General features: G+C 38.6%; 1 protein-coding gene across 1 annotated transcript in view; it reads right to left on the bottom strand.

Moving 5' to 3' along the window:
• The window catches only part of MICU2 (mitochondrial calcium uptake 2), a gene marked incomplete at its 5' end in the record, with an annotated part of 150,874 nt that overhangs the window by 20,969 nt on the left and 104,219 nt on the right, over positions 1 to 25,686 (bottom strand). Inside the window, 5 exons of the mRNA XM_075720594.1 lie at positions 6,810 to 6,872; positions 10,835 to 10,917; positions 15,050 to 15,097; positions 19,791 to 19,866; positions 19,981 to 20,012. Coding sequence (XP_075576709.1) covers positions 6,810 to 6,872; positions 10,835 to 10,917; positions 15,050 to 15,097; positions 19,791 to 19,866; positions 19,981 to 20,012 — 302 coding nt within the window. The remainder of the gene's footprint in view (positions 1 to 6,809; positions 6,873 to 10,834; positions 10,918 to 15,049; positions 15,098 to 19,790; positions 19,867 to 19,980; positions 20,013 to 25,686) is intronic.

Genomic DNA, 25,686 nt, shown 5'->3' with positions numbered 1-25,686 from the left:
ACAAGCATGGGATGGGGCAGGGACATGTATCTCAACTGGGAAGCTCGGACATGTTCCTGGGACAGTTGGTTCACACAAAGAATCCCAAAGACCAAGCTCTGATGCCACAGCAGTCTATATGAACTAATGAATATGTGTGTACATATTACGAAGATAAGCTTATGTTCCTAGAGTAATGTTAGCACCTCATATGCTTTTCAAAAGCACCATGAACTGCTGAATTATGCAATTATTCCTTTTTAAGCAAGATCAGATAACACAACATTTATTTCCTTATTACATTACACAGACACTGTTAACATAGAAGCCTGATGCTGCAAACACTGAGTCACGGGCACAGACCTACCTAATCCTGTAGCTCCTCACTGAGCTTTTGACATTCAGGACCTGATACTGCAGCAAGTACCAACAAGTGCCACTGAGAAGAAACTTATCGCACAGTGAGACAGGATTTTCAGAATAATGTACCTAACTGATTTTCAAAACTCATCTGAAATGTTAATAGACTTACTGTCTCTAGATTCTTACCACCCTTCATTGCAGAATTTGCCTGAGGCATGACTGGAAAGCATTCATCATAATTCAAATCTGTAATACATTCCTTGTTCTCTTACTTGCTTCCTGGGAGATGGTATTTGCTGTGCAATGTCTTGTTTCAACAGAAATTGCAAAAATAATACTTATTTTGGATTTAAATTTTTTTTGGTTAAGATTGAAGGAGAGTGAATAGATGACGAACAGGGCCAGAAGAGAGGAGGGTCAAGGAGAACAGTATCTTAGTTTCTGCCTGCTAGTGATGTCCCAAATTTTTCCAAACGTAAGACTAAATCTTTGCAAATTTTTCTGAGTCCACTTCTCTGAAATGCTCTTTGTTTTTCATCTGCTAGGTCAGTCAATTCATCATGCTATGCTCCTATCCCTGAAGGCAATGTAGACTTCAATCTAAGCAGCCTAGCCTCAAATACTGCTCAAGAGCATCAACCCTTCTGTCATTTGGAGAGTCTCCAAGATGTTGGGATATATCCTACTACTCAGTTCTGGGAAGAAGGTTTAAAAGATGTATCCATTATGAAATTAATCCTGCTGGGTACAGCTAGTCAAAAGAACTGTGAACAGGCAAGCTAGTGAGACCAGGAGATCCAGATCTCCAAAAGCGGTCTTTTTTGGCGAAGCCCAGACAGCCTCAACTGGACACCAGAATGAACAATGTATCATTTTATGATGAATCAGCTTTAATCATGTAAGTCCATACTGAAGTTTTTAATGTTTTGCAAGGCACTTTCTTACAAGGCAGGATTCAAGAATACATTGGGTCTGATACAGACAGGGTAAACTGTGCCTATTTTTTTTCTACAGAGGGTATAACAGACAATATCTGAGAAGAAATCTGATGGAGTGTGTTCTAAGCAATAAACAGCTTATATCCAGCATTCAACAACATCCAGCATTCCCACTACCTAAGGATTAGTTGTTTTTTAACAACAATTAATGCCATGGAATTGCTATGCTGTACCGTTAGTGCCTTTAGCAAGGAAGATGATGTAACTTAATCGATGTCCTCAGCTTTCCATGCATCACCCACGGTTCTGCCTTAGTTCATGAGGAGGTACAGAATAAAAACACTTTCCAGCCAAGTGGGCTAAAGCTAACCTGGGAGCAGACCATTGTAGGAGATGCTTTATGAAAAAAATAGGTTGAACAGGTTGAAACTAGTCTTGTTGCCAGCAGGTTGAGAGGGAGCAAATCCTGCTGCATCAAGCAGTCAGGGAATGGCACTGTTGCACTGCGAAGCCTGAGGCTGCCTGACCCAGTACACTGCCGGCAGCTGGGAAAAGCAGCTTCTGTACACAGTTGGGGACAGCCCCTCACAAGAATTCAGGCCCTGCCTCTCTGTCACATCATACTTTAAAAATACTAATTTCTGTAAAAAGTAGAGAATCTGTAACAAGGACCCCCCTCAGGAGGTATAACATTCAGTGAAGCACGCTCTTTCGATTAACGTGGACTTGGCCTCAAAGGCAGAGCACACCCACGCTCAGCATGCATGAACCTCCTTGCTCTCGGCGCTAAAACCCACTCCTGACGGACTGTGTCCAATTCCCCCACCCTGCTGTCCAAACACGTCCCCAGGCAGCCCACGTTCAGGCTGCCATCCCGAGTTTCAGTTATCATAAAATGCCAAGTGAGCATGCTTACGTGCACCATTTCCAGTTTATTCCAATTCATTTTACAAGCAAATGCACTAGGTAGCCTTCAGAGATTATGACCAGATTCTTACTGTTTTGAATCAAGGACTAGAGCTGTTAGTGAAAAGCCACATTGTCCATTTTCCCTGGCCTGTGAGGAGCTCACACTGCTATCTGGCTTCTCTAGCCATATAACTTAAAGCGCTTCAGACTAGGTTAAGTAGCAGAGACTAAAGGGGTAGCCTTGCCTCACACATCTGCGCAATGGAGACCAATGTTACTGTGACCACAGTGGGCTTCCAGATGAATTCTTCGGGGGAGAGACTTTTGCTGTCCAAGCCAGATTCAATGTACGAGCAAAATAGGTACCTAGGAAGATGTCAGAAAGCACGTTTCTTTGTCTCTCTTGAGGTTATAACGTCATCAGATCATGTGGAAATAATTTCCTTGTCTGTGAGGTAAACAATGACCCAGCAGTTTTTTAATAGCTTAATATTTTGATGCCACACAGCTTGGTTCTTTATGGGGTTTACCTGCCTGGAGAGCTTCCTCTAAAGCATGCAGGAACATTACAATACTCCTTGGTTTCAAGTATCTAAAAGTTTTTCAACAGAATTCAGTGTTAAATCTGCTGATACAAAACGTACACATTTATGCTGGAGAAGACAGATCAAGAAAAAAATGTGTATTCTATATGAACCGAGAGGCAACAAGATTAATGACACACTCTTTTGGGGAGAGATATTAATTTTTAGTCTTGGACCAGATTCTGGCAAAATTCAATGTGCTGCACAGACATGCTGCACCTCTGTTACAGAGTATTACTGCACCAGAAGAGCATAGCTGTCAACCACCATCTTCCTCCCTTCAGTTTACGCAGTCTTTAGTTGTTCTGGGCCCAGGGCTTTACAGACTTTAAAGCTGTGAGTAGAAAACTTTAAATTAATTAGGAAATCTAGGGAGCAGATGGGCAGTTATGATGGCCCGCACAGCCTCTGTGGCTGAGGAGACGCATTGCAGCGCTGCAATGGCTGAAGGTCCAAGTGTAAAACCTTGTGCTGACCAGCGAATTGGTGATAGATGTATGAATGAATAATGAAGAAAGAAAAGTAGACAGGTTAAAACAACTGATACACAATCAATAGGAAAATATCCATGTGTGGGTCTAAAAGTATGCTGCTTGTAGTTAGACTGAATTTTAGTTCAAAAGTTTTCTAAGAGATTAATAGCTGTGTCCCCAAGTACTAGTTAAATGTTTAAAAAAAAAAAAGTAAATGAGGTACTTTGTACAAAAATGTGTTCATTATGGAATCCAGAAGCATATGCTTAATCATTTGGAAATGAGACAATGCACTTATTATTTCCCAACATGAATTCCATTTTAAGAACAAATATAGAACATTCTGTATTGTTATTCCCTTCCTAACAACAGCTAAAATTAACTTCTAAGTTTGGCCATTACACAAAGCGTATTAAATTAGAGGTATTGAAAATACTTGATAACTCATTAATCTAAATTGAAGGGCCCAAGAGCAAAGTCCCTCATCTAGATGACTGGGCTGTACAGTAGATATCTGCAACCATTAGCATTGTTTTCACTACCAGAACGCTAATGCTTTTATTGCTATTAGAGGAGTATCCTTTTAAGGGACTCAGGGCATTAATACAAAAGCAAGGAGTGCTGTTCACTGCGCAACACCTTTTTCAAAATACATCAAACTCTTCTAGCTCGCGCACTTTCCTATAACACTCTATACCACTTGCAGGCAAGGAGTCTGCCTCTCCTCTTCTGTGAAGCATGGTCAAATGCTCAGCTGGATCTCTCATGTGAAGCGGAACAGTTGTACTAGGGAGCCAGGTGCAGCATTTCCTTTGGCTGATAGGAAGATGGGTGAGGTGACACAGTCACTGCCTCTGTCGACTTCTGCACCATTTTCTCCAGTCTAGTTAGAAAGAACCAGGTTGCCAGTCTTGTAAGTCTGCCTGCACCTCTCCTTCACTGCGCGCGTGCATGCCTGTGCTATGAGTAAATCAGATTGCCTGCTCTGCAAAAGTCAGCAAGAAACTTCCCAAAAGACTGGGCCAGTTAAGCCTGGGCAGGTTTTTTGGCTTTTCTTCCAGCGTAAATTATAATATTGGAAAAAGACAATCCCTCAATTGAGATATATTTATCTGGATAACGAAGTCCACTGCAATCCTATTCAAAGGCCACTACTAAGTGGTGAAATTTTGAATTTTAGATGTGTAAATCAAAGTCTCAGTAAAAGAGGCAGAGATACAAGCACCCTGGGAGCACAGCAAATGAACTGCATTATCTTTTGCTAATACAGTATCTCAATTAGTATTAAGTGGTATTTCCATACAGTAAATGAATGACTGGGACCTCTGTCTACACACTGGACAGGGAACATATCTGGATATACCTGGTGGCTAAATAAAATTGCAGACTACCATTTATACCTTATTTTCCTAAGTCAGTGACATTTTCTATCTGGTATCAGAGACTGGGATTACTTTGAAAAACCAGCAAACTCATATGCAAATTGTGAAAGTGTTGTGGAAATAAAGAACTATCCCAAACACCAAACTTCCATTGCAGTATCTCAGCTTTCAAAGAACATAGTCAATTTAAAAACCATATTTTTATGCTTTATCTGCTTTGCTTGAAATCAATACTATGACTGCCATAGTTATTAAAACCAACAGGTAAAAACATATGCACCAACTACATTGCATAGTCAGATTCACTGCTTATAAAGAAAATCAACTTCTTTTGTGAGAGACAGAAAAGAAAATAAAAATTAGAAGAAAAGTGATAATTTGGACTTTGCCAGGTAGAAATATAGAGACCAGAAGAATTTCAAGATAACTGTACTCCCCAAAGCTATTTAATTCTTCTTTTGAACAGACTATAATTCCATTTGTAATCTGCTAAGAAACCGTATTAAATAATATTTTCTGGTTACAGTAAGTTCAGATTTTTCTGAATGGAGAATTCTGAAGATGAAATTTGAAGCAAGGCAAAAAACAAAATAGAGACATTTGGGGCTCAAGTATTTAATTCACTCCCAATAAGCTTATGTGTTTATAACTAAATCTGTCCAACTGTATCAAAGGTTCTCTGGAAATTTTATACTATAGCTGTGCATTCATGCAGAATAAAGATACTTTTTCTTTCACTGTCATGGCAGTTAAGTCCCAACTGAAATTAGTTTTGAGGAGCAGACAACCCTATTAATCCTAGCTATTTTAATCTGGTGACTGATGAAAAGATTCAAGAAAGGAGACGGTTGTTAGTCAATTTTTAACTGAACTCTGGATGCATATTGAGGAAGCAGATCCTTCATGCATCAGAAGACAGTTTTTGTTTATGCCTAGTAAATACTAAAGGTATTAGCAATGCTGCCACTTCCATTTTTTCCCCAGGCAGGTGAAAAAGTAAAGAACACGAACTGGACCAACTCTTTGTAGAAACTGATGATGCATGATAAGTTTATAAAGCAGAGCCCTGTATAAATTTCTTATTGAATGCTTCCAACATGAGCAGTCGCTGCCCCATGCCTAATTACCCATTTTCAGTTTACAACTGAAAGCAAGTTTGCGGTGAGAAGAATATCCTTCAGCTACACCATGCAATTTAAGCATGCAACAAAAGTAGTGTTGCTGATGCAAGCAGCACCTTATAGTAATAGCTGGAGATAATCCATCTGTATTCTCCCCCTCCTTCGCCCCGGTTCCTCAGATTCTTCTGAGGTGTCTTCAGTATGCTCAGGACTTCCCCCTCTCTGTTCTCAACCTCATTCAATCTCATCCAGGCTACAGAATATCTTGTTTCTGTGCTAACTACAGACTCAAGAAGAGATGGCAGCTAGAAAAGACTCCACTTGGGGAAGAAGGTAGGTTACACTGGCAGGAGTCACGGGAAAACAGCCAGAACAGAGCAGGAATTTACCCGCTCCTTTCACTGACTAACTGTATTTGCCATTTGCTAATGGTCTGCAATCCAGTGAAACTTCTAATCCAGTTGGAAGATTGCTAATGGTCTGCAATCCAGTGAAACTTCTAATCCAGTTGGAAGATTGCTAATGGTCTGCAATCCAGTGAAACTTCTAATCCAGTTGGAAGATCATACTCAAAGATTGTTTCGTCTTCTGGTCTGCATCTAAGCCATTTCTTTCTGGAAATGGACCTAACTAAAGTGATCCTTGCCTTTGCCACCTCAATAACAGCAATTACGTCTAAAACCAACTCAGAATAAGCTGATATTACTGCAACAGCAGGACTTAAGTAAATTTAAGGTATCAATTTCTATTTGGAAAGCCACCTTTCCTCATATGGCGATACAGAGTTTTTTCTGAGTTTTTCATAAATGTAAGACAGTTACTTTGAAACAGGCTTACAGAAACTAAATAACAGAGTGACTACACAGTAATAAAATACATTAATTGCATACATTTCATCAGGAGATTCAGAAATTATAAAGATTTTTATTTCCCAGTTAGAAAGTACTGATACTTATATACTGATGCTTATATACTTACCTAAAAACTCTGAAAAAAATAACAAAGTTCACAGGAAAAAGGACAATGGTTTTGTAAAGAAAAATGTATCTCTGTTTCATACCTGAAATACTGTTTCATCTCCAGCTGTTTTCAAATCATCTTCCTTCCCAATGATTCTCTGTAGCTGTATTTGTTAAAACATGAAAAAAACACAGGAAAATTACAAATCTGGTCTTACAAGAGTCTCTTTTTCCAGAAACTTGCATTAATTTCACCTTTTCTTAATTATAAGAGGTTCTCTAGTCATGACAAAATATTTGCATACCTAAGGATATTTTGCTATTCAGACACACTTTTTCCCAGGAATGTCTTATCTACTGTGGTTAAAATAGCCGAGCAGAGAATATGAATCTCTCTCTTGCAACCCAATAGTCTATTTTTAGAGATTTTCTTGCACTAGAAGCTTAGCATACACTCAGTAAGATTTTGAAACTCAGGGGTATAACATCAAGGGTCATTCAGGAAATAAAAATCATCCTGTGCATGCTGTCCTCCTGGACAGCTTTACATAGTTCTGCTACAGACATGATCTTCTGTACATGAAAAACATACCTGTTCAAATGAGGTACTATACAACTAACAACAAAGAATAATTTAATTAAATAAGCAAATGTATTTTCAGAACTGGCATTAAGCAGAATGTGGTTTGAGTTTCCCCTCCACAAATAAATTAATCTTGAACATGTTAGCTAAGAAGAGTTTTAGAAGTACTGAAATGACTCACATTTAAAAACATGACTTTCACTTTCCCAAGTAGAGCTTTAAGGTAATAAAGTGCATTAATATGCAGCACCTCAAGTATGCATCAGTTGCAAGGTTTCTTTGACTGTATTGTAGCTTGGGAGGTCAACACTGCCACAAGAATGAGTGATTTAACATAGCACAAGGTATACCTACCTTTCACAGACATTTGCATGAATCCTCAAAAGGACAGCACAAATGAAAGAACAAGGGGCTGATTACATTTCAGGTATAGATATGGACTTACACCGAGCACTCTGGATTTGGAGACTTCAGGAAAGATGCTTTTAAAGCTCAGGGTTTTCAAAGCTGCTGGTTTGCTTCTCAAACATTTCTGAGTGATTCCTCACCCTGCCCATTAAAACTGGGAAAAAAAATCCATGACCAAATTTGCATAGCTATTATTTTGTGGGGTTTTCAAATCTCTTCTTAGGGCTTTATTTTTTTCCTTTTTTTGTTATGTTGTTCAGAGAAGCAATATGGGCTTGTAAGTAGTGAGTAGGAAAAAAATGTAACTGTTCGTGTTGCCAAAGATCTTCCCTTGGCCTTCAAATTTTGACTAATTCACCTGTTCTGTCTTTTTTATAGTCTCAGTTTTTGAGTTCCTCAGGATAGTTACTCTCCATTATTATTTTTAAATGGCATGCCTTGATAGTATTTATCAAAATAAATACTGTAACAAGACAATTAAACAGTACCAGTTCTTCCAAGTTTCTCCAAATTCTTTTTGGTTTTGATCACTTACAGAACAATTGAATAGTACAGTAAATGCATTATGAATTTCTTCATGGCAAAATAGCAGTAGCTCTGGATAAAAACACAACTGCTTGTCCATATTCTCACTGAAAAATTACATTTTTTCTTACCCCCAAAAAATCCATCTTTTGCTCACACACAAGAAATACAACTGCAAATAGTTTCCAAACAACAGAAAATGTGATTTTTTCCTTTGGATTTTATTTTGAAATGACTCTTAAAAAATCTGCAGAGACTACTAAAGACCACAGACACACAGTGTAATTTTTTTTCATAAGTGTTCTGGAAGATTTAGTTTACTGTTTTCTTACATTGTATGGAAATTCCTACAGTGCTTGAAACTATTTCCAGTAGTTCCAGCAGCAACTACTTACTTACAGAGGGAGAAGAATTCTGCTCTTGAGAAAAGGACTCTAATACTCAACTGCTCCATGTAGCATTTATCTGTATTTCATATTTATATCTGTTCATCACTGGAAGATACCGGCTAATTCAAAGATAATGAGACCTATTATGCACAACTGATGCCTCTTTAGTAAAGACATACTAAGAAGTAATCTTTTCTGAAGAAGACAAGAGCTGGCAGTCAAAAAAAAAAAAAAAAGTGACTTTGCATCTTCCAGCTGTTTAAGAAAAGTTGGTGCTTGTGGATGTTCTAGGACTGCAGAGGTGTTCTGTACCAAACCATCACAACTGCTGACTGTGTCAGGTATTGGTTCATTCAGCCCTAGATGAACCTCTACAAGTTTTTTGTGGTATCTGCTGTCCAGGACAAGTGTATAAAGACAGTCTATTTACAAAGTCTAAATCACATAGCTCTTGCATGTAGCATCAGAGTTACCCTACCTCCCTTCCCAATAGTTTTGAACTGTCATTAATTTTACTTAGAAATCTTTTGTCAGGACAGAGTTAGGGAAATTCCTCACTTGCTGGGGATTTTGGGATCTTTGGTAGCCTTATTCTTGATGGGAGGTCTCAGATTAATATGCATGGGTTATTATGTGCACATGTCTGGAAATCCCCCTCACCAAGTCTCATGTGAATGTCTTGGAAGTGCAGAGTTCACACAATTATCTTACTGTCCTCACAAAGATGCAGATAATATGGCTCTGAGAAACAATTCTTTTCACTCTGGCAGGGGCTGATTAAAGGATGGCAACTAACATCTGTGAACATGCCATTTGTACCATGTCTTCTTCACCTTGGAGCTGCAGGGCAAAGTAACAATCCTTGCAGATGCCCACCTCAAAAATACAGATTCCTGTGATTCTAGACGCTAATACTGAAATGTCTCTTGTATTGTGAACGTTTACCACTGAAACATGGATGAAGCAGAAGTTAAAAATAGACTGGCTTGAATATAATTCACTAGGCTTGTATGAGGTTTAGTAGGTTAAAAATAAAGGTTTTAGTTAGAATTTGATTTCTTTTTAATCAGCAGAATAACTAACATTTTAACGGAGCAAATTCTTCAAGCTTGAAAGATTTTGTGTAGCCACAAATGAGTGCAGGGTATCTGCAGGCTCAGTTAGGGGAACACTGTCTTGGGAAATGGTCTAATTTCAAGTATTATTTTCAAATAGTACTACTAAGTCAAAGAGTATTTTTAAAATATTATAAAATATATTTAAGTATGACTCATCAATTGTAATCTTGCTAAGAGACAATTCACTGAAAAAATGGCTATCAGTGCAAAACACACACTAACAGCTATTGTATCATTATAATTCAGAGTTTAAGGCTATGAAAGTACACATAAATAAATTTTTGGTTATTTCTCTATCAACAGGTGCATCTTTATAAGTTTTAGATTCCATGGTTCGCTAGAGTTGTTGCATTAACGACTGTCTTTAACTTTATCCTAGTGATGGAAAATAATTTGCATTGTAGTAGCCATTTCAGGTTCTTAGAAAATTGCCTCTCTAGTCACCTCCACTACAAATGAAGGATCTGAATTAAGCTGAGGAAGTCTATTAAAAACGGTGTTTGTTAATTTTACATTTGACTTTTGACAAGAAGTATTTAACAGTCTCCTGTTAAATACCGAAAAGTTAAATAAGCTATATAATTAAGCCTATTCTTCTTTAAAACATCAGAGCATGATTTTCTTAATTTTTTAACCACCTGCCTTTCTCCCCCATATTTTATACAAAATATGAGAAAACGTGCTGTTACTCTCCAAAGTGTGAATTGGTAAAAAACCTGTGCAACAGCAAACAAAATTAATAAAAACCAAGAGAGGATGGTGAGTTTAAACAATTATGCAAAATATTTAGAAAATAAAAGACTTTTCCATATGATTATTTAAATCAGCTCATGGGATTAAGGGATGTACACCAACCCTCCCAGTTACAGATTTTTAGATACAAATCAAATGTAACATTTATAAAAGTGGATTCAAATGGAAGAAGTACTTCTATAGCAATGCTTTGGTATGTGCTCCTTTCATATAAAGTATTTTAGTAAGTATGTGATCATAGATTGGACTGAAAAATAGGCTTGAAGATTTTAAGGAATCTTCATTCAGCAAATATAACCCATGGAACTATTTAAATGCTTTAAAATTAATATGCATATAAATACACATACCTTAAAGAATTCTTTCTTTTCAACTTGTTCATTGCCATCTGTATCCAACATTTTAAAGGCAATCTGAAATCCAGTCTGGGGTTCTGCAACAAATTGCAAAAGAACTTTATTGTAAACACACACACACACGTACTTAAATATTTAATGCAAAAGGAATATTGCCTATGGTTCAGTTCTCCATTGTTATGCACGTACATGATATTTCCAGTAAACCATACGTACCTCCTCCAATATAAGCAAACTTTTAAAACACCTTTTTACTACCATTTCAAGGGATAATTAATGCAATGGCAAAGCAAGAAATAGCAGCAGTGCCTAAGTACAGCCATGAATATCCATTTGATCCCAATGACTGTGAAAATGTTGTATGTCTCAGTGTCCTGGTCTTAGATATTCTCTGTAGATGTCTCCATAATCCCATGTCACTTCTGGAGCCTAGCTCTGCCTTGTTTATCAGAGCTCCTTTTCAGGTGAGAAGATTGGAAAGTGCCTTGAGAAACCAGTAATTATTCCCAAACTGCGTGAAAGAGCTAGTGTACTCCTCAGGTACTTCTTGCGTGCATTAATGTATGCCAGTATTTGCAGTCTTCCCTAGCAAACAGACTGATCTTGTAATTGTGGCCAGCTCGCTCTGCTCCTGCTGTGTTAGCCCCAGGCCTTTTTTTTCTCCCCTTCTCCCTCCCTCCCTAAACAATGTACTCAAATGTTACTGAGGAGTAATAAACCACTCTTTCTGGCCTTCTTGGACAAAAGCATGTTTTGTATGCCTCCCATCAAGCTGATTTTTTCAGGAATTTTATACAATTTTACCCTGCATTTCCTTCACCGAGTGGATGTTTCTTTTCAACACAAAAAATGTAATGAGTTCTGAGTCTTGCAGGCGCTATAAAAAACACAGTGTGTTTTGAGCTCCTTCCCACAATTTCCTGATCTTATTTTGCTTACAGGAGGTGGCCTTGCTCATTAGTAAGCCCACACAGGAGCAGCATGCCACTGAAATGTAGTTACAGTTCACTGCAGTAGCAAGCACTTATCCCAGTAATTTCTGGAGCAGGTGAATTAATTCCACACCAGTCAAGCCAGGCATTAATATGAAAGCCACAGACTTATCGTCTCTAGAATATATTCATGTTTCCAAGAACAATGTTGGACTCATGAGGGCAGTGAAGCAGTATCTCTAAAATAAGAGTTTTTCTTTTGGAAATATATTCTTCCAGCTCCATCCTGTAAAGTTTTAAGTCTTGCCTTTTTTTTTTTTTCAGAGAATCCTTCTGCAAAGGGAACAAGTTAAAGAAATATCCCGTTCCTTTTAAGTGATAACAAGATTGTTAAAGAAAGTACTATTTTTATATTTTAGAAATAACTGTATCTTCAGCAGCCAACTGACGTTCTCTGTGGAGCCACCTTGTGATGCAGGGATATTTTATAAATACCGTTGCAATCTGCATAGCAGAGCCCTTCCCCAGCAACTGGGTTGTAACAATCAAAACTGGCTTTCTTTCCGTGGAAATGCCACACGCTTAATTTGTGCTACTAGTACAAAAGCAAGAAGAGCCTATCCTATAACATATTTAGAGAATAAAAGTAATTGATGTACTTAATAGTAATTCATACCATCTGTATTGCAATTTTCAGATAAGAAGCTGTTACTGAAAATATAGGACCTAAAGCTGCTTATACTGTTCAGAGATGACATACTTATCTGATATGATGTAACCCCAAAGGTATGTGTTCGTAAAATAAGCATAGTTCAAAGACTACCTCAGATATGTTTGTATTTAATTAGAATCAGGCAAAATTCCAAAATCTGAACAGAAGAGCTTCATCTTAGCTGTGAGTGCAGGTTAGACTTGGGTGCTTCCCCTGCAACCATTCCTACGTTGACCAAGCTGTCAACTTGTGTGACTGGCTAATTGATATGAAGCTTTGAGTCAAGGTGGCAATTTCAGTTCCTGGGCTCCTTTGCCAGAAGCTCCATTAACCAATTGCTGGAAATGAAATTCAGTACAGCACTGGAAGAAAAAACATAATGATGATACAAGGCACACATAAAAGGGGATCACAGGGGGCAAAATAAAGCCTTTGTCTGCTGCAGAATTACATTTTCAAGTTCAGTGTTGTTACAGATGGTGCTTTTGCATGACAGGCAGCATGGCCTGGTGAGCAGTGTCCTGGAACCAGGACTCTGGAAACCTGGTGACTCTTCTCCTGTTTCCCTGTTGCTCTATTGGTGACTCAGAAGAAGTCATTTAAATATTAATGGCTGCTTTAAGAAATTTCACATTAATTCTCACTAGCAAGAGAGACAGGCTGTGTAACTGGGGGCTGACTGACATGAGATACTTGTTACTCAAACAGAGGCACTAACACTTATTGACATTTGCTTTCAAACTGATTGGTACAATAACCCTCTGTGTAACCAAAGCAGCGACATTAGCACTGCATTTTTATCCTGCATCAAAACGTGCCTTTGTTTTTGCAGTTCAATACATTCCTATATAAATTCTGTAACAAATGTTACTTGATTGTCTGGAGAAGTGGAACAACTTGCTCTGATACGGCTTCAATTTTCTAACTGGTTCAGCCAATAAATCAGCATGAATTTACTTTCAGCTGCCACCGATTTTTAAAGAAATAGAATCTTTGGCACCTATTTCTGCAACTTTAATTAAGGTATTCTTCTGAAGTTATAATGTGGTTGTGCTCTTTTTTTTTTTTTTTAGAAAAAATCCCTCTGAGTTACAGCAAGTATTTTTAAATCAGCTTTCTAACTGGGCTAGCCTCTTGTATTATTTTTGATTTTAAAAAGCACTTGAAAATATGGTATAACTCATGTTAAAGTTGTGTGTAGCACTGGACAGTCACTACTGGTGAAACAGTACATTTGTACGATAAACAGATTATATTAATTTATAGATACTAAGTAATATTGTGTACTAGTTGAAGTTCTTAGTAGGATGTGATGCAGTTCTGCTGAGAAATGATGTAAGCTGTAAAAGGCCTACCTAAACTGTGCGAGCGGTGTGTACCGACAGTCATTGTCTGTGAAGACCGGACTCCGGAGATCAACACTACTTGTTCTTACTACACCATGACAGAGTGGATTTCTAGAGCAAGGAAAATTTGTCAGTTTGTTTAAGCCCTTGCCATGGGCCTCACACCCATGGAAGTGGTGAAGCTCCAGCGTCTATAGTCCATTGGGATAAGAACGACTGCCTCCTTCCCCATCCACTGATACCATGAGATCTAGTATGCCTGGTTTTGTTCCTTGCTTAAACTGTTAGACCTGTGTAAGTCAGTCAAACAAGACTGCATGTGGACTATTACACGGACATGCATGTGGACTACTTCACTACTAGTCTAGGGGTCTCACTGCATAATGCTCATTGCACGCATCTTAGCTGAAATCTCGGTATTTTCCAGCACCACCTACACTTCTTCAGAACAGCACAGGGAGGTGGCAAGCACGGCACAGAGTAAGTATGGGTGAGGAAACCCAGATAATCCAAGATCACTTCCACTCACAATCCAAAAATGCTTGCTGTTTGCAGATAGAGCATGTACCAAACAAAAAAGTTTTTCAAAAAAGTGTCTAATAGAGAAAAAGGAAGAAGGCAAAGGAGGGGTCAGAAATACATGCAAAATACTTGGAGGAAATAAAGTCAAAAGGAACAGAGAGGGGAAAAAAAGGATTAAAAAGTAAAACAGAAGGACACTGCACAAGTCTGTTGTTTATGTATATCATCCCTTGCATATCTGAACACGAGTAAGAGGCAACAACCTTTCAGACACAACTTTTTACACCACTGCACAAGCTATAATGTTAACATCTCAGTGTCCAAAATGACTAAAACTACTATCCAGAAGACAAATGATTTATCTTCCCCCACTGTTGTTCTTCCTCTTATTATGTGGTCCTGTAACCAATGTATTCCCTCTCTAAGTGTCTTGAAAGACTTTATTGGTCCCATGGTGCAGGAATTACCATGATTTTTTAAGTACTGCTATGGACTAATAATGACACTATGGAAGTAAGTTGCAATCAGTTAAAGCTATATCCATTTATATTAATGCTTTATCACTCCATATACAATAGTTCTTTACATTTAACTATAATGTAGAAATTTAGAAGTTAAAAAATATCAGAAAAGGTTCCTGGAAAGCTGTTAGTAGCTGAGTACTTATGCATATGTATTTTAAATATATAATACTTACTCGTAAGGATCGTCAGCAAAAATAGGTACTCTGCATAAGATATCAACCCTGAAATAAAAGAGTTAAAAAATGACTTGCAAAAAGAAAATATAGCAAGACTTGAAAGATCAAATCTTATAAAAAACGTAGGTTAACATCGTATTACATAGGTTATTAAAGTAAGCCACATTATTATTTAATAAAGCTTTTACTTCTGTTTTTAGTGCTCTGAAGGTAAAATTCCCTATCCAGAGACTCATCAATGTTCATGTCTAATCAAGAAAGTAAGGTTTATTTGGTATTAATAAAAGGCCTACACTAAATCTTTGTATTCTCACTAAAAACATTCAATGTTTATATAAAAGGCAAATAAATTAAATGCACTTTGTCACATTTAGTACCTGGGAGGAGAACTACTCTAACGTTACCCTGAAGGATCAAAGTCCTCCATCCTTTGGCAGGCTTGTGAAGGCGGAGAACAGCTTCCCCCTAATTCTCAAGGGGAACATGGCAACATGCAAAGCTGCCAAGCTGCTAGATTGTGCTGATAGTACTGCTGGGCCGCGTGCCAAGAGAGGCTTCTATTTTTTTTTAAAATAGGAATATGTCCTTTCTACAAGGTGAAAGTATTTTCCCCCCTTTTGAAGGAAAATTCCAGTGTTTTCCTTTGAAATACCGCCTTAAGTGAAAAGCCTGAACAAACACAAAGATGTGATAGCGTCAAAATAGAGCGCATGAGCTAAAGATAGAGAGTGTATAACCAGGGTGGTTAAACAACAGAATCTGGACCATCTGCCCTGCAATAATGTTTGGAGAAAAAAATGTAAAGGGCTTTTTTATAAATCACTTTTCAAAATAACTGAGCTACATTTAACTTGTGAGCTAAACATTGTATAATGCTGAAACTGCTTAAAATAACGACGTTCAAACATGCCTATCTGTGCAAAGATAAACTATTTTTTTATAATTTATATTTAGTTAATTGATAGATAAGGAATCCACTTAAGCTTCAGCGATAAAAAATTAACTTCTGATAAATTACTATGCAGAGCCAACACCATTTGTATTTGACCTCAGATAGTGACTTAACAATTTAAGTACCAGAGTTTAGAAATATTAAATTGCTGAATGTAAGAGTCTGAAAAGCTGAGAACAAGTCTTAGCTAAAGACAGGTCTAATGTTGATCCTGTTGCCAACTCACTCTGTTTCCGTATCTCAGTTTTCCTCTCCACCAAAATAGGGCTATTCACCCTGTTATCCAGCATGCATCATGTGTAAATCAGCACAGTACTACAGTTATACAATACACTGTGGAAATAAAAAATACTTTCATCTGAAATATTTAGTTTTGCTTACAAGTTTTAGGGTTACTGCCGTTGCAAGAATGTAAATTATTATTTGCATTGCTGTAAAACTTGGAATTGTGTTCCTAGACAAAGTGTCCAGGATTTCACAAATTTGAAACCAAACAGAGAAAGAACTCCTATGTCATTTTTTTAGCTTATACGCCTCAGTATAAGACAAGATAAAAAATCAGACAGAAACAAATAGGGGAGGAAAAGAAGTCAAGCAAATAGTGTGATGGGCAGTGATCAATATTCCTGCTTCCCAATTCTGTTTGTGGGTCACAGCAAAAGAATGCTTAAAGGAAGAATATGAAGAAGGACAAGGAGGTAACTTTTCAACTCTATATATAAAACACCTCCCAGTTGTGTACTGCAACGGTATCAGTACAGAGATTCCTGCCTGAAAATTTAACCAGCAAGCAAGGAAGGCCAGCATCCCTGGCCAAGGAAAAGTGGGAGTCTGCCTCTCAGCTGCCTGGAGATGTGCTGCACAGGGATGGTCCAGGGAAGACCTGGAAGGTGAAGACAAGCAGCTTATGCTAGATAAAACAGAACAAGGAGAGCCCAGTGTTGGGATACAAAAGAGACATGACTCCTTTGAGTGTGTCATAAGAAAAACATCTTTATCAAAGCATTTGAAAGGATATTAACATGGCAGATCATGTTTGTTGAAGTCAGAGGAAAAAAAAGATCTAATAATTGAGGTACAAAATGCTGAAGCACCTGGAGAATTTTAGCTATATGGGTAGACAGGGAACATTGTACCTTATAAAACTGTGCAGAAAGAATCTGCAAAATTTATATACAGGTAGTAGGATGTAAAGAAAAGACCAATGTAAAGACACCCTGCTTATTGGCTCAAGGGAGAAGCATGATGGCTCTATTCCCTCTAATTGCAGAGGGCTGGAAAGAAAAGCCTTGCAAGAAATGGCAGGGGCAAGACACAGACTCCGTTTTCGTCATCTTATCGTAAGCTGATTGAAAAGTCACTATAGTGAAACAGGTAAAAAGGTAAATATAATAAAAATATGTAAAAAAATTTCTTGATTGTACTTTAAAATCTGTCTCACTGCCTTAAAGCAAATCCACAGCCTGTCTGACATTTTCTGGCAGACTGGTTATACTAAAATAATTTGAAATAAGATTTTTTAACCTGTGGACTCATTTCTGTAAAAATTCTTCTTTTAATTTTATTGTCCTTTTACTAGCTGTAGTGAATGCCAATTTACCTTATTCATAAAGCAAATCAAATATTTTAGTAATTTTCTTTTTATTCTCCAGTAATCATTACAAGGTTGCTCAAATTAAAAGATGCAATGAAACAAATTTTTTAAAAAAAACCCAAACCATAGAAAATTATATTAATGTCCAAGCAAACTTTAAAAGATAAAAGCTTCACATACTGTTGAATGACTCAGCATTTGTGCAGCCAAGTATTTGCCGTTAGCACTGGTAAAATACTGTGATTTTCTAACACTAAATGAGCTTCCCCTATCCCTTCCTGGAAATCTTTACCCTCAAACTTTATAGCAAATGCTGACAGTACAATATTATTATTGCCGAATAAATCATAAGTATACCCACAGAACATGACATGAATTTTAAAACTGCCCACTAGAAGGCAGAATTCTCTAGCGTTATGTTTTACAAACTGGACTGATGAGTTTTCCCTTTACTTGATATTTAAATAACAATTTGAAGGTAGTTAAAATAACCTCAGCTAAACAGTGGAACAGGTGTAGATTCATTACTCTGGTACTTGTAAAAGCAGTATTTAATACATAAATATTTACATTTTAAAATGTAATAATAATGTATCTCAAAGCAAAAGCATCAGTCACTAAAGAGGCATCATGACCAAAAACTATAAAAACCTCTGTGCGTTGCGGAGACGTATGGATGACTGTGCTGAATGTTCCTGCATCATCTCAAACTCCTACCTGACCTTTGAAGGACAGAGTATATGGACCCATAGTCCTAAGCAAAGGGAAAGCAATGCCTTGTGTAGAATGCAAAAGATGCCAGGCTGAGCATATCACTGAGCCACTTTCTGCCAAGCAGTCAGCTGGGAGATGAGCAGGAAAAAGGAGGCTGATTTGCTAGGTTTTCACTTTCTGTTGGTGGATTCCCAGTTTTCCCAGGCAGAATGCTTTGGGGATTTGCAGTGTCAACCACTAGAAAAAGAAAAGCTCTAAAAAAGTAGGGAGAGAGAAAGAATATCCAAGAATTAAAGATGGGGAACCTTTAAACTCAATCCTGGGAAAGTCTGATGATGATGATTACTAATTTGAAAAGGCAGGGAATGACTATCCAATACAAAATCCAGACTTTGCTAGGATAGGAAAAAAACTGTTCAACTTGTGCAGAGATGTTTCAGGGCTGCTGGGTTATACTGGGGCTTGCAGGAGTGAACTGACAAGCAAGGCACCCATCTGAAGACCCCTCCATGTCTGCACAAGGATGCAAGAAATGAACCGCATGCAGAAGAGGCCATGAGGCCAAAGGGCAGGCGAAATGCTGCAGGCTGAGGTTGAGGGCTGCTCTCTTGCAGAAGCTGCCAGCCATGCCCGGGGATTTGCTGTGCATGGAGAGAGCGTGGCTTATGCCTGCCAAGGAACTGAAGCAGTGCAAAGGCAGCTTTATTTTCCAGAAATGTCCATGGGATAAGGGATTCAGGCTGTACTCCACGATACAGAAAATTTGTGAATAGATGCTGTCAGTCTTTCTCATTAGTTTGGGGATTTCAGTCTTTGTTACTGGTGAAATGGTTAATTACTCATCTATTTGGTTTCCTTGATCCTCTTGTTTGTTTTCTCCCTTCAATTAATTTATGCTAACGAGGTGTTTATTTGGTGTTCTTTAATTCCCTGTTGTTATACAAACAATATCCTGGCTTTCAGAGTTTTCTCTTTATGTAGCCCGATATAAGGTGGAAATGTTGGGTGAAAAGAAAACAAAGCACATGGATGCTGTAAAGGGCCACCGAGCTCCTGAAGAGGGAGAAATAAGTTCAACTGACTGCTCTTGGAATCACGGATGCCACTTTACGTAACTAGATACAAATTTTATTTTTATTCTTAGTTTCCATGCATTTAAGTTATATGGTGAAACAGCAGCTTATTAACAACGAGTCTTTTTAAAAGTCCATTTTGTGCTGAAGTCATCCCTTTAGCCCCTTTCTCTTCTCCAAGTAGGCTTTCTGATTTCTTTCACGTCTCCTCCTGCACCTCAGAATTCCCAGCCCTGCCTCTTTACTCTCTCTTGCATAACTGAGAGGTTTGCCAAGGAGGCAGCTACTGGCTAGATGGGGATGAAGTCAAATCCATGAAGCCTTCCTTAAAAAACCCATTCAATTCATACCACATAATGAGATAAAAAGCAAGATGTATTTTTCAGTATCAAAAGTGCTCATTACCTTTATCACCAAGCTCTCTAAAAAAGGTCGGTCCTGGTTTAGTTTTGGCAACACACAGCAGTGCAGCATCTACCTCCTTTAAAGATACAAACAAGAAAATATAAAGCCAGTTTTGGAAGAGAAGTCTATTCAGTTGAGTAACAGAAAGAATGCAAGTTCTTTTGAAGAATGAAAGGAACATTTTGCTCACCTTTTTTGTCAGTTTCTTGGCTGAGGCTTTACCTATAATAAAAAAAAAATATCATCATTCAATAACAAACTGACTTTAAACTTTGATCACGTTCTGTGGCATTTCTTCAGATTTTTATGGGAAAATGCTAAGTAATATGAAACAGAATATTTTGCAACAGGCAGTTTGTTTCTAATTCCCACAACAATCAAGAAAGGACAGCATTTAAAAATAATATGAGCAGTCTGTTCAAATGTTCTTGCAGCCTAGATGAAACCACAGACCACTCTGGCACCTACGACTAACTTACTAGTGTGATTTTGCATACTGTGAGCTACAAATGTAGTACGGATTCCAAAGCAAGATTATACACTAAGAAACAACTGGAGTATTTACAAAGGGATTTGCATGCACACATAATAATCCTTCAAATACAGGTTGAGTATGCAAAAGCTAAGAAATACTAAAAAAGAGAAAAAAGAATGAAAATGTTGATGTTTCTATCAAGCAGAAGTAAATTCAACAACTCTGCCTCCTGAAACAGCATCAGATGAAACCATGCAAGCTCCTAAGTGTTTATTAGGTTCGAGTTTGTACACTCAAATAGGGGAGCCAGTGGCAGCAGTATAGGTTGTATTCCTGTGTAAATCGCCCGTTTGAGGAGCAATGGGAATGTTTCAGCTGGTTAGGCAGGGACCACAGAAATCCTGCAGTCATGGCCTGGCAGGAGCTGTGCTCCATCCTTTCTCGGTCTATCTGCCCTATCACACCACCCTGTCTCTTCAGCATTTCTTCTCATACAGTTCTTAAAACCCCACGTCCTTCACTCTTACCACTCTCAGGCCATTGCTCCCTTCCTTCACCACCAGTTCCTCTGGACTCCAGCCAGCCATTCCCTCCTATTTATTCACACTGTGTAAGCACAAGCCGAGCTGCTTGCATTTGCCCTGAGGACCGGTGCCCCTGTGTACAGCAGCCTGCTTTGCTCCATGCTCAGACTCCAAGGCTTACTCCTGCTGCTTCATGGGCGTCTTGCATCCGAAGGGTCACCAGCGCAGCACGGCTGTTTGGAAACGGACGTGATGGAGACAGCCTGGTGGGCAGCTGTCAACACACTTCTACCAAGCATTTTCACAGGCCCATAATTTAGCCAGACAGAGGTGCATTCTCAGTAAAACCAGAGAATTTCCATAACGCTGGCAAAAGACATGCCCAGCTGCAGAGGGTCTCCACTGGCAAATTTTGGCTTCGGACGAAGGAAGCTGCTGGGACACCTCAACCAGCAATAGTTTGTTTTTCAGCACAGGCAAACCAGTGCCCTGGCCTCTGCTCCCTGAACCGGCAGTAACAGTTTTGCTGATAAATTCCTCTCCCCATCCCCCCTCCCCCAAATCAGCCTGAGGCAGACACCTGGCACATAACATTGCAACCCAAATGTTTAAGTTTGACAAAAGTTATAAGCAACTAAAATTAGGGTTTTAATACTGGAGCATTGAGTGACCCCAGCAACAGGTGTTGCCAGCACCACCTGTTACTGTGGATGAATACATTTTTGTGCAGCGTGTGTACATATATTTACACACATACACACACATATATAAAGCTACACAGATAGATACCTTCTAGCTCAGAAGAAGTATGGAATCCTCTACTTTGCCTCATTTGAGATGAAAGAAGTCAGGCTAATAACAGTCTGGGAGAGCAGGTAAAAACCCCTATATCCAGCAAGGCTGTCTCCTGAGCAGGCAATGTAACACCACAGTTCAACGCTGTTCACTGCTGCAGTGTATTTTAATGAATGGCTATTTAGCAAATTAAGTGATTCAGATCTCAGCTTTGAAATGTCACCTTCTCCGTACAGCGCATTTCAACGTGGAATTAAACTACAGCAGCTCTTTCGGCTCTGGGAGACTCACATGGTGAGAAGCCTTACAAGAGGGAATGAGTCAGGCTGTAGGTCTGCGAAAAACAGTGTATGAAAGAAAAAAAGGGAAAACCACCCTGCAGTGATTTTCACTGTAAATGCTCTCCGTAGTTGTCTGTTTTGAAGCCAGCCACGCACTCTTATTTGGTCAACAGCGGCTCCGCTCATTCCTTTCTCCTGGTGGCCCCAAAAGCATCACATTTGGGACAGCAACTGCTACTGCAGCAGTGTACTAGGCAGTAGCCTTTTGCCACCATCCAGGAAGATGATGAAGGGAGACAAGCTGAACTCTGTGAGCTGGAACAGTGAAGGCATGAATAATTGATGCAAGGTAAGGAGAAAGCACTGGGAACTACAGCTGAGACGCTAGTGGCCAAGTTTGTGAGGCTCTACACTTGGTTCTTTCTCCATGTTGTATTCAGCACAGTAACACTGAAACACTTCAGCTACCCAGTTTTAGGGAACATATCCCCAGTGAGAATTACCCTACTGGGATAAAAATGAAGAAAGGGAAGGAAAATCTGTTGCAGACACATGGACCCTCTTTTCACCAGCCTGCAGTCACAACTGCAACGGCCTAGAGCTCATGCAAATGGCTGCTGCAGCCACCAACATCTGCCCTCTTGCATTCAGCTATGGCCACCCTCCAGAGGACGTTTAAGATGTTGACATGCTGACTGGCCTGTTTCAGAGATTAAAAGACAGTAACAACATCGATACAGAGGTGCTCATGCTACCCTCGACTGGGGAATCTTGGCATGGGTGAAAGGACTAGTGGAGGAGAGGAAGCCTTTGCTGCGTGGCAGAAGAGGAGGAGGACAGTCACATCACCCCAGGACGTGGTGAGGGGCAGGATGAGGTGGGTGAGAGTTGGTCCCTATCCCAGCTGGCTGCACGAGGGGCTGCTGCTACAATAAAAGAGGAAAAAAGGCAGGAGGGAAAGGGACAGATTGACAGATAAACAAAGACATTTCTTCTTTTCTAAGTAGTAAATACAGAAGAGTAATAAATGTGGAGCCTTTTAATGGTGCTCTTCTCAAACAGGCTTCAAAATAAAAATATTTAATAACCTAATCAAATGAAAATGGCATACAGATGTCAGCAAGCACGTGTACTGGTAGGCCACGATTTTTTTTAAAAAAAGCTGACATTTGGGACACTAGTGTTATTTTTCATATTGCCATTTGTGTAAAGTATTAGAATACAATCTTATCATAACATAACAATTTAAAGTGCAGAAGGAGTTTCTTCCAGTAATTATTTGAATATTTTTAAAGAATTAAATCCAGTTATATTCTATTGGTACTATCACCATATAAAATAATCTGTGAAGACTCAAATCTCAGTTTTCACTTGGAAACATTTGCTACTTTTATTGTAGCACTCATAATATTCCTTGAACACTAATATAGCTCTTGGTGCTTATTCTCTCCATTTATTCATTTCCTAACAATGAGATCCCTTTAAATACCAACAAGGAAAGCTCTGTTAATATTGCACACTACCGTATCAAATGTGCAGCCCTCTGAGGAACCTGGTCTTTTAAGGCCTTGTCTATCATAATTAGGAAAAGAAGGTTAATTCCTCTTTGCAGAAAATGCACTGCAAAGGTATGAACACTTTTCTTAGCTAGTTTGGACACGGGGCGGGGGGTGGGGGGGGTGGGAAGCCTCTAAATCTCAGTGCTGTCATTCCTGACACATGACTACGAATATATAAGGGTATAAGTCTCTGAGGAATACAGGCAATGGCTATAATTATTAGCAACTATTTAATCTAATTTAATCTAATAAGTAAAAGATCTGTACAATGCACTTTTCTATAGTTTCATTCTTTTACCTTGATAGATTCTTACTAACAGGTAAATTAACAAATTAACATGCTAGAAAACTTGTTTGTAGTAGGAACAGGTTTACTTTGGTACCAGAAAAACAAACTTGGAATTTTTATTGTTTTGAACTTGAATGTATGAGAAGAAAAGCAACTTCTTTTTTCGTACAGACCTGCCAAGACTGTGACGGAATTCTGGCTTAAAGGACAATGAGTATTTTCAAGGGTCTCTACATATTTTACAGATGCTATCACCTAATTTTCACCATCTATAGCAGATCCATGAAACAACAATGAGGATACAGACACACCTTTCACAGACAAAAAGCCATTTTAGCTTTTTAAGTTGAATGAATACTAAGTCTACTTAGAAGCAAACAAATTCTGTGCTGTTAGCCAAGAAAGTTAGCTGACAACTGTAATTAAGAAAACACTGCCAAGAGCAGCTACGTCAGCCTTGATTTGCCCTCGGCAAACCTGGGTATTTGTCACATACATTTCTTACAATAGATGTATTTCCATCATCTATCAGTTTTTTACACTAAGATGTAGAATGGACCCGACATCAATGTTAGGATTAACATTAGGAAAGGGCTGAATTAAACAAGTACCCACTTGCACTCAGTAACACCCATTTACACCTGTATAGCTAAGGAAAGGCTTAGATCTGACAACAGACATTTAGAGCCAAAGAATGAACAAAATCACTAACTAATGTCACCATTATAACAACAATAATCAAATGCCAAAGCAAGAGTAGAGAAGTTACTACTATCTGCAAGAAAGCATAATTTTACATGTCTGCAAGGCTGCTCTATTTTTGTAATATGGAAATGAAAGCTAATTTCTGAAACAATCTTTCTCCACAACCTTAACTTCAAATGAGAACAGTATAAAATTGCAATCTTTTCCTAGGAGTACAACAAACTCCTGACCTTTTTATCAGCAAAGTCACTGAGATGGTTTGACCAGGATCTCTTTTTAGCTTCATTTCAGACAGACACAGTGATAAACAAGTTGGAAAAAAAAAAAAAATTTTGTCCCCCCGTTTTTTAATTTTAGATGGCAACCACTGCTATTTGCTGAAGCTTGACAAGTTCAAACTCATACTGGGGTATTAGGAAACAATTTTTTTTTTTTCCCCCTGAAAAATTTAAGAAGGCAACCGCATTAAGTATGTTACAACTCAGCCAAACTGATTCTGCAAAATGGTGAGTGAAAAGAACCTTTTAAGCTGTATGGGATTTCAGCACAGTCGTAATCTGAGGATCAGAGCATTTTAAAACCCAAACCCACTGTGCGCAGCTCACGCTGTGGCCTTTACAGCAGAGCCCACCCTGCAAGTCTTGCCTGCCATGGGAACACGAATTTGTATTTCTCCCTTTTAGCCGGCTGCCAGCTTTCACGCAAGCTGAACTCTGAGAATCCTGTCCCTGCACCCTGGCGAGCTGGGTTAGATAAGAATCACGTACATTGATTTCCTTGAGGAGACCCTGTTAAAATTTTTGTTTAAATTAGCCTAAAATAGAAGATCATTGGAATTCAATAGCTTGTACTTCACTCCCAGCTCTCTCTCTCATATTTTTAATGATACTGGACAAGTACCTTATCTCAACAAGGTGTCCTTTGTTTACCTGCCTTATTTACATTCTCAGTTCTTTAAAGCTCTTCTATGCATTTATAAAGTACTTACTGCTAACGAAACCAATAATGTAAAGGGCAAAAATTCAAGCCAGTAATTAGTTCTCCTTTTGAAATATTGGTGATATTGGAGATAAATCAAGGACAGCAAAAAAAATTAAAGCTTTTTGAAAGCATGACAAACCAAGTGGTCAGATTCCTATGATAGCTCCTGGCAAACCAGTATCTGAATAATAAATGAGCATGCCATTCAAATGAATTAAGAATCCACTTCAGCTAGAAAGCTTTTACTGAACTAGTGCATTGCTCCATCGAAAGATAATTGATAAAAG

This window comes from Pelecanus crispus, chromosome 1 (assembly GCF_030463565.1).
Source record: "Pelecanus crispus isolate bPelCri1 chromosome 1, bPelCri1.pri, whole genome shotgun sequence".
NCBI lineage: Eukaryota > Metazoa > Chordata > Aves > Pelecaniformes > Pelecanidae > Pelecanus > Pelecanus crispus.
Note: the sequence above shows the minus strand (reverse complement) of the source record. Positions and strands in the feature narration are given on the sequence as shown.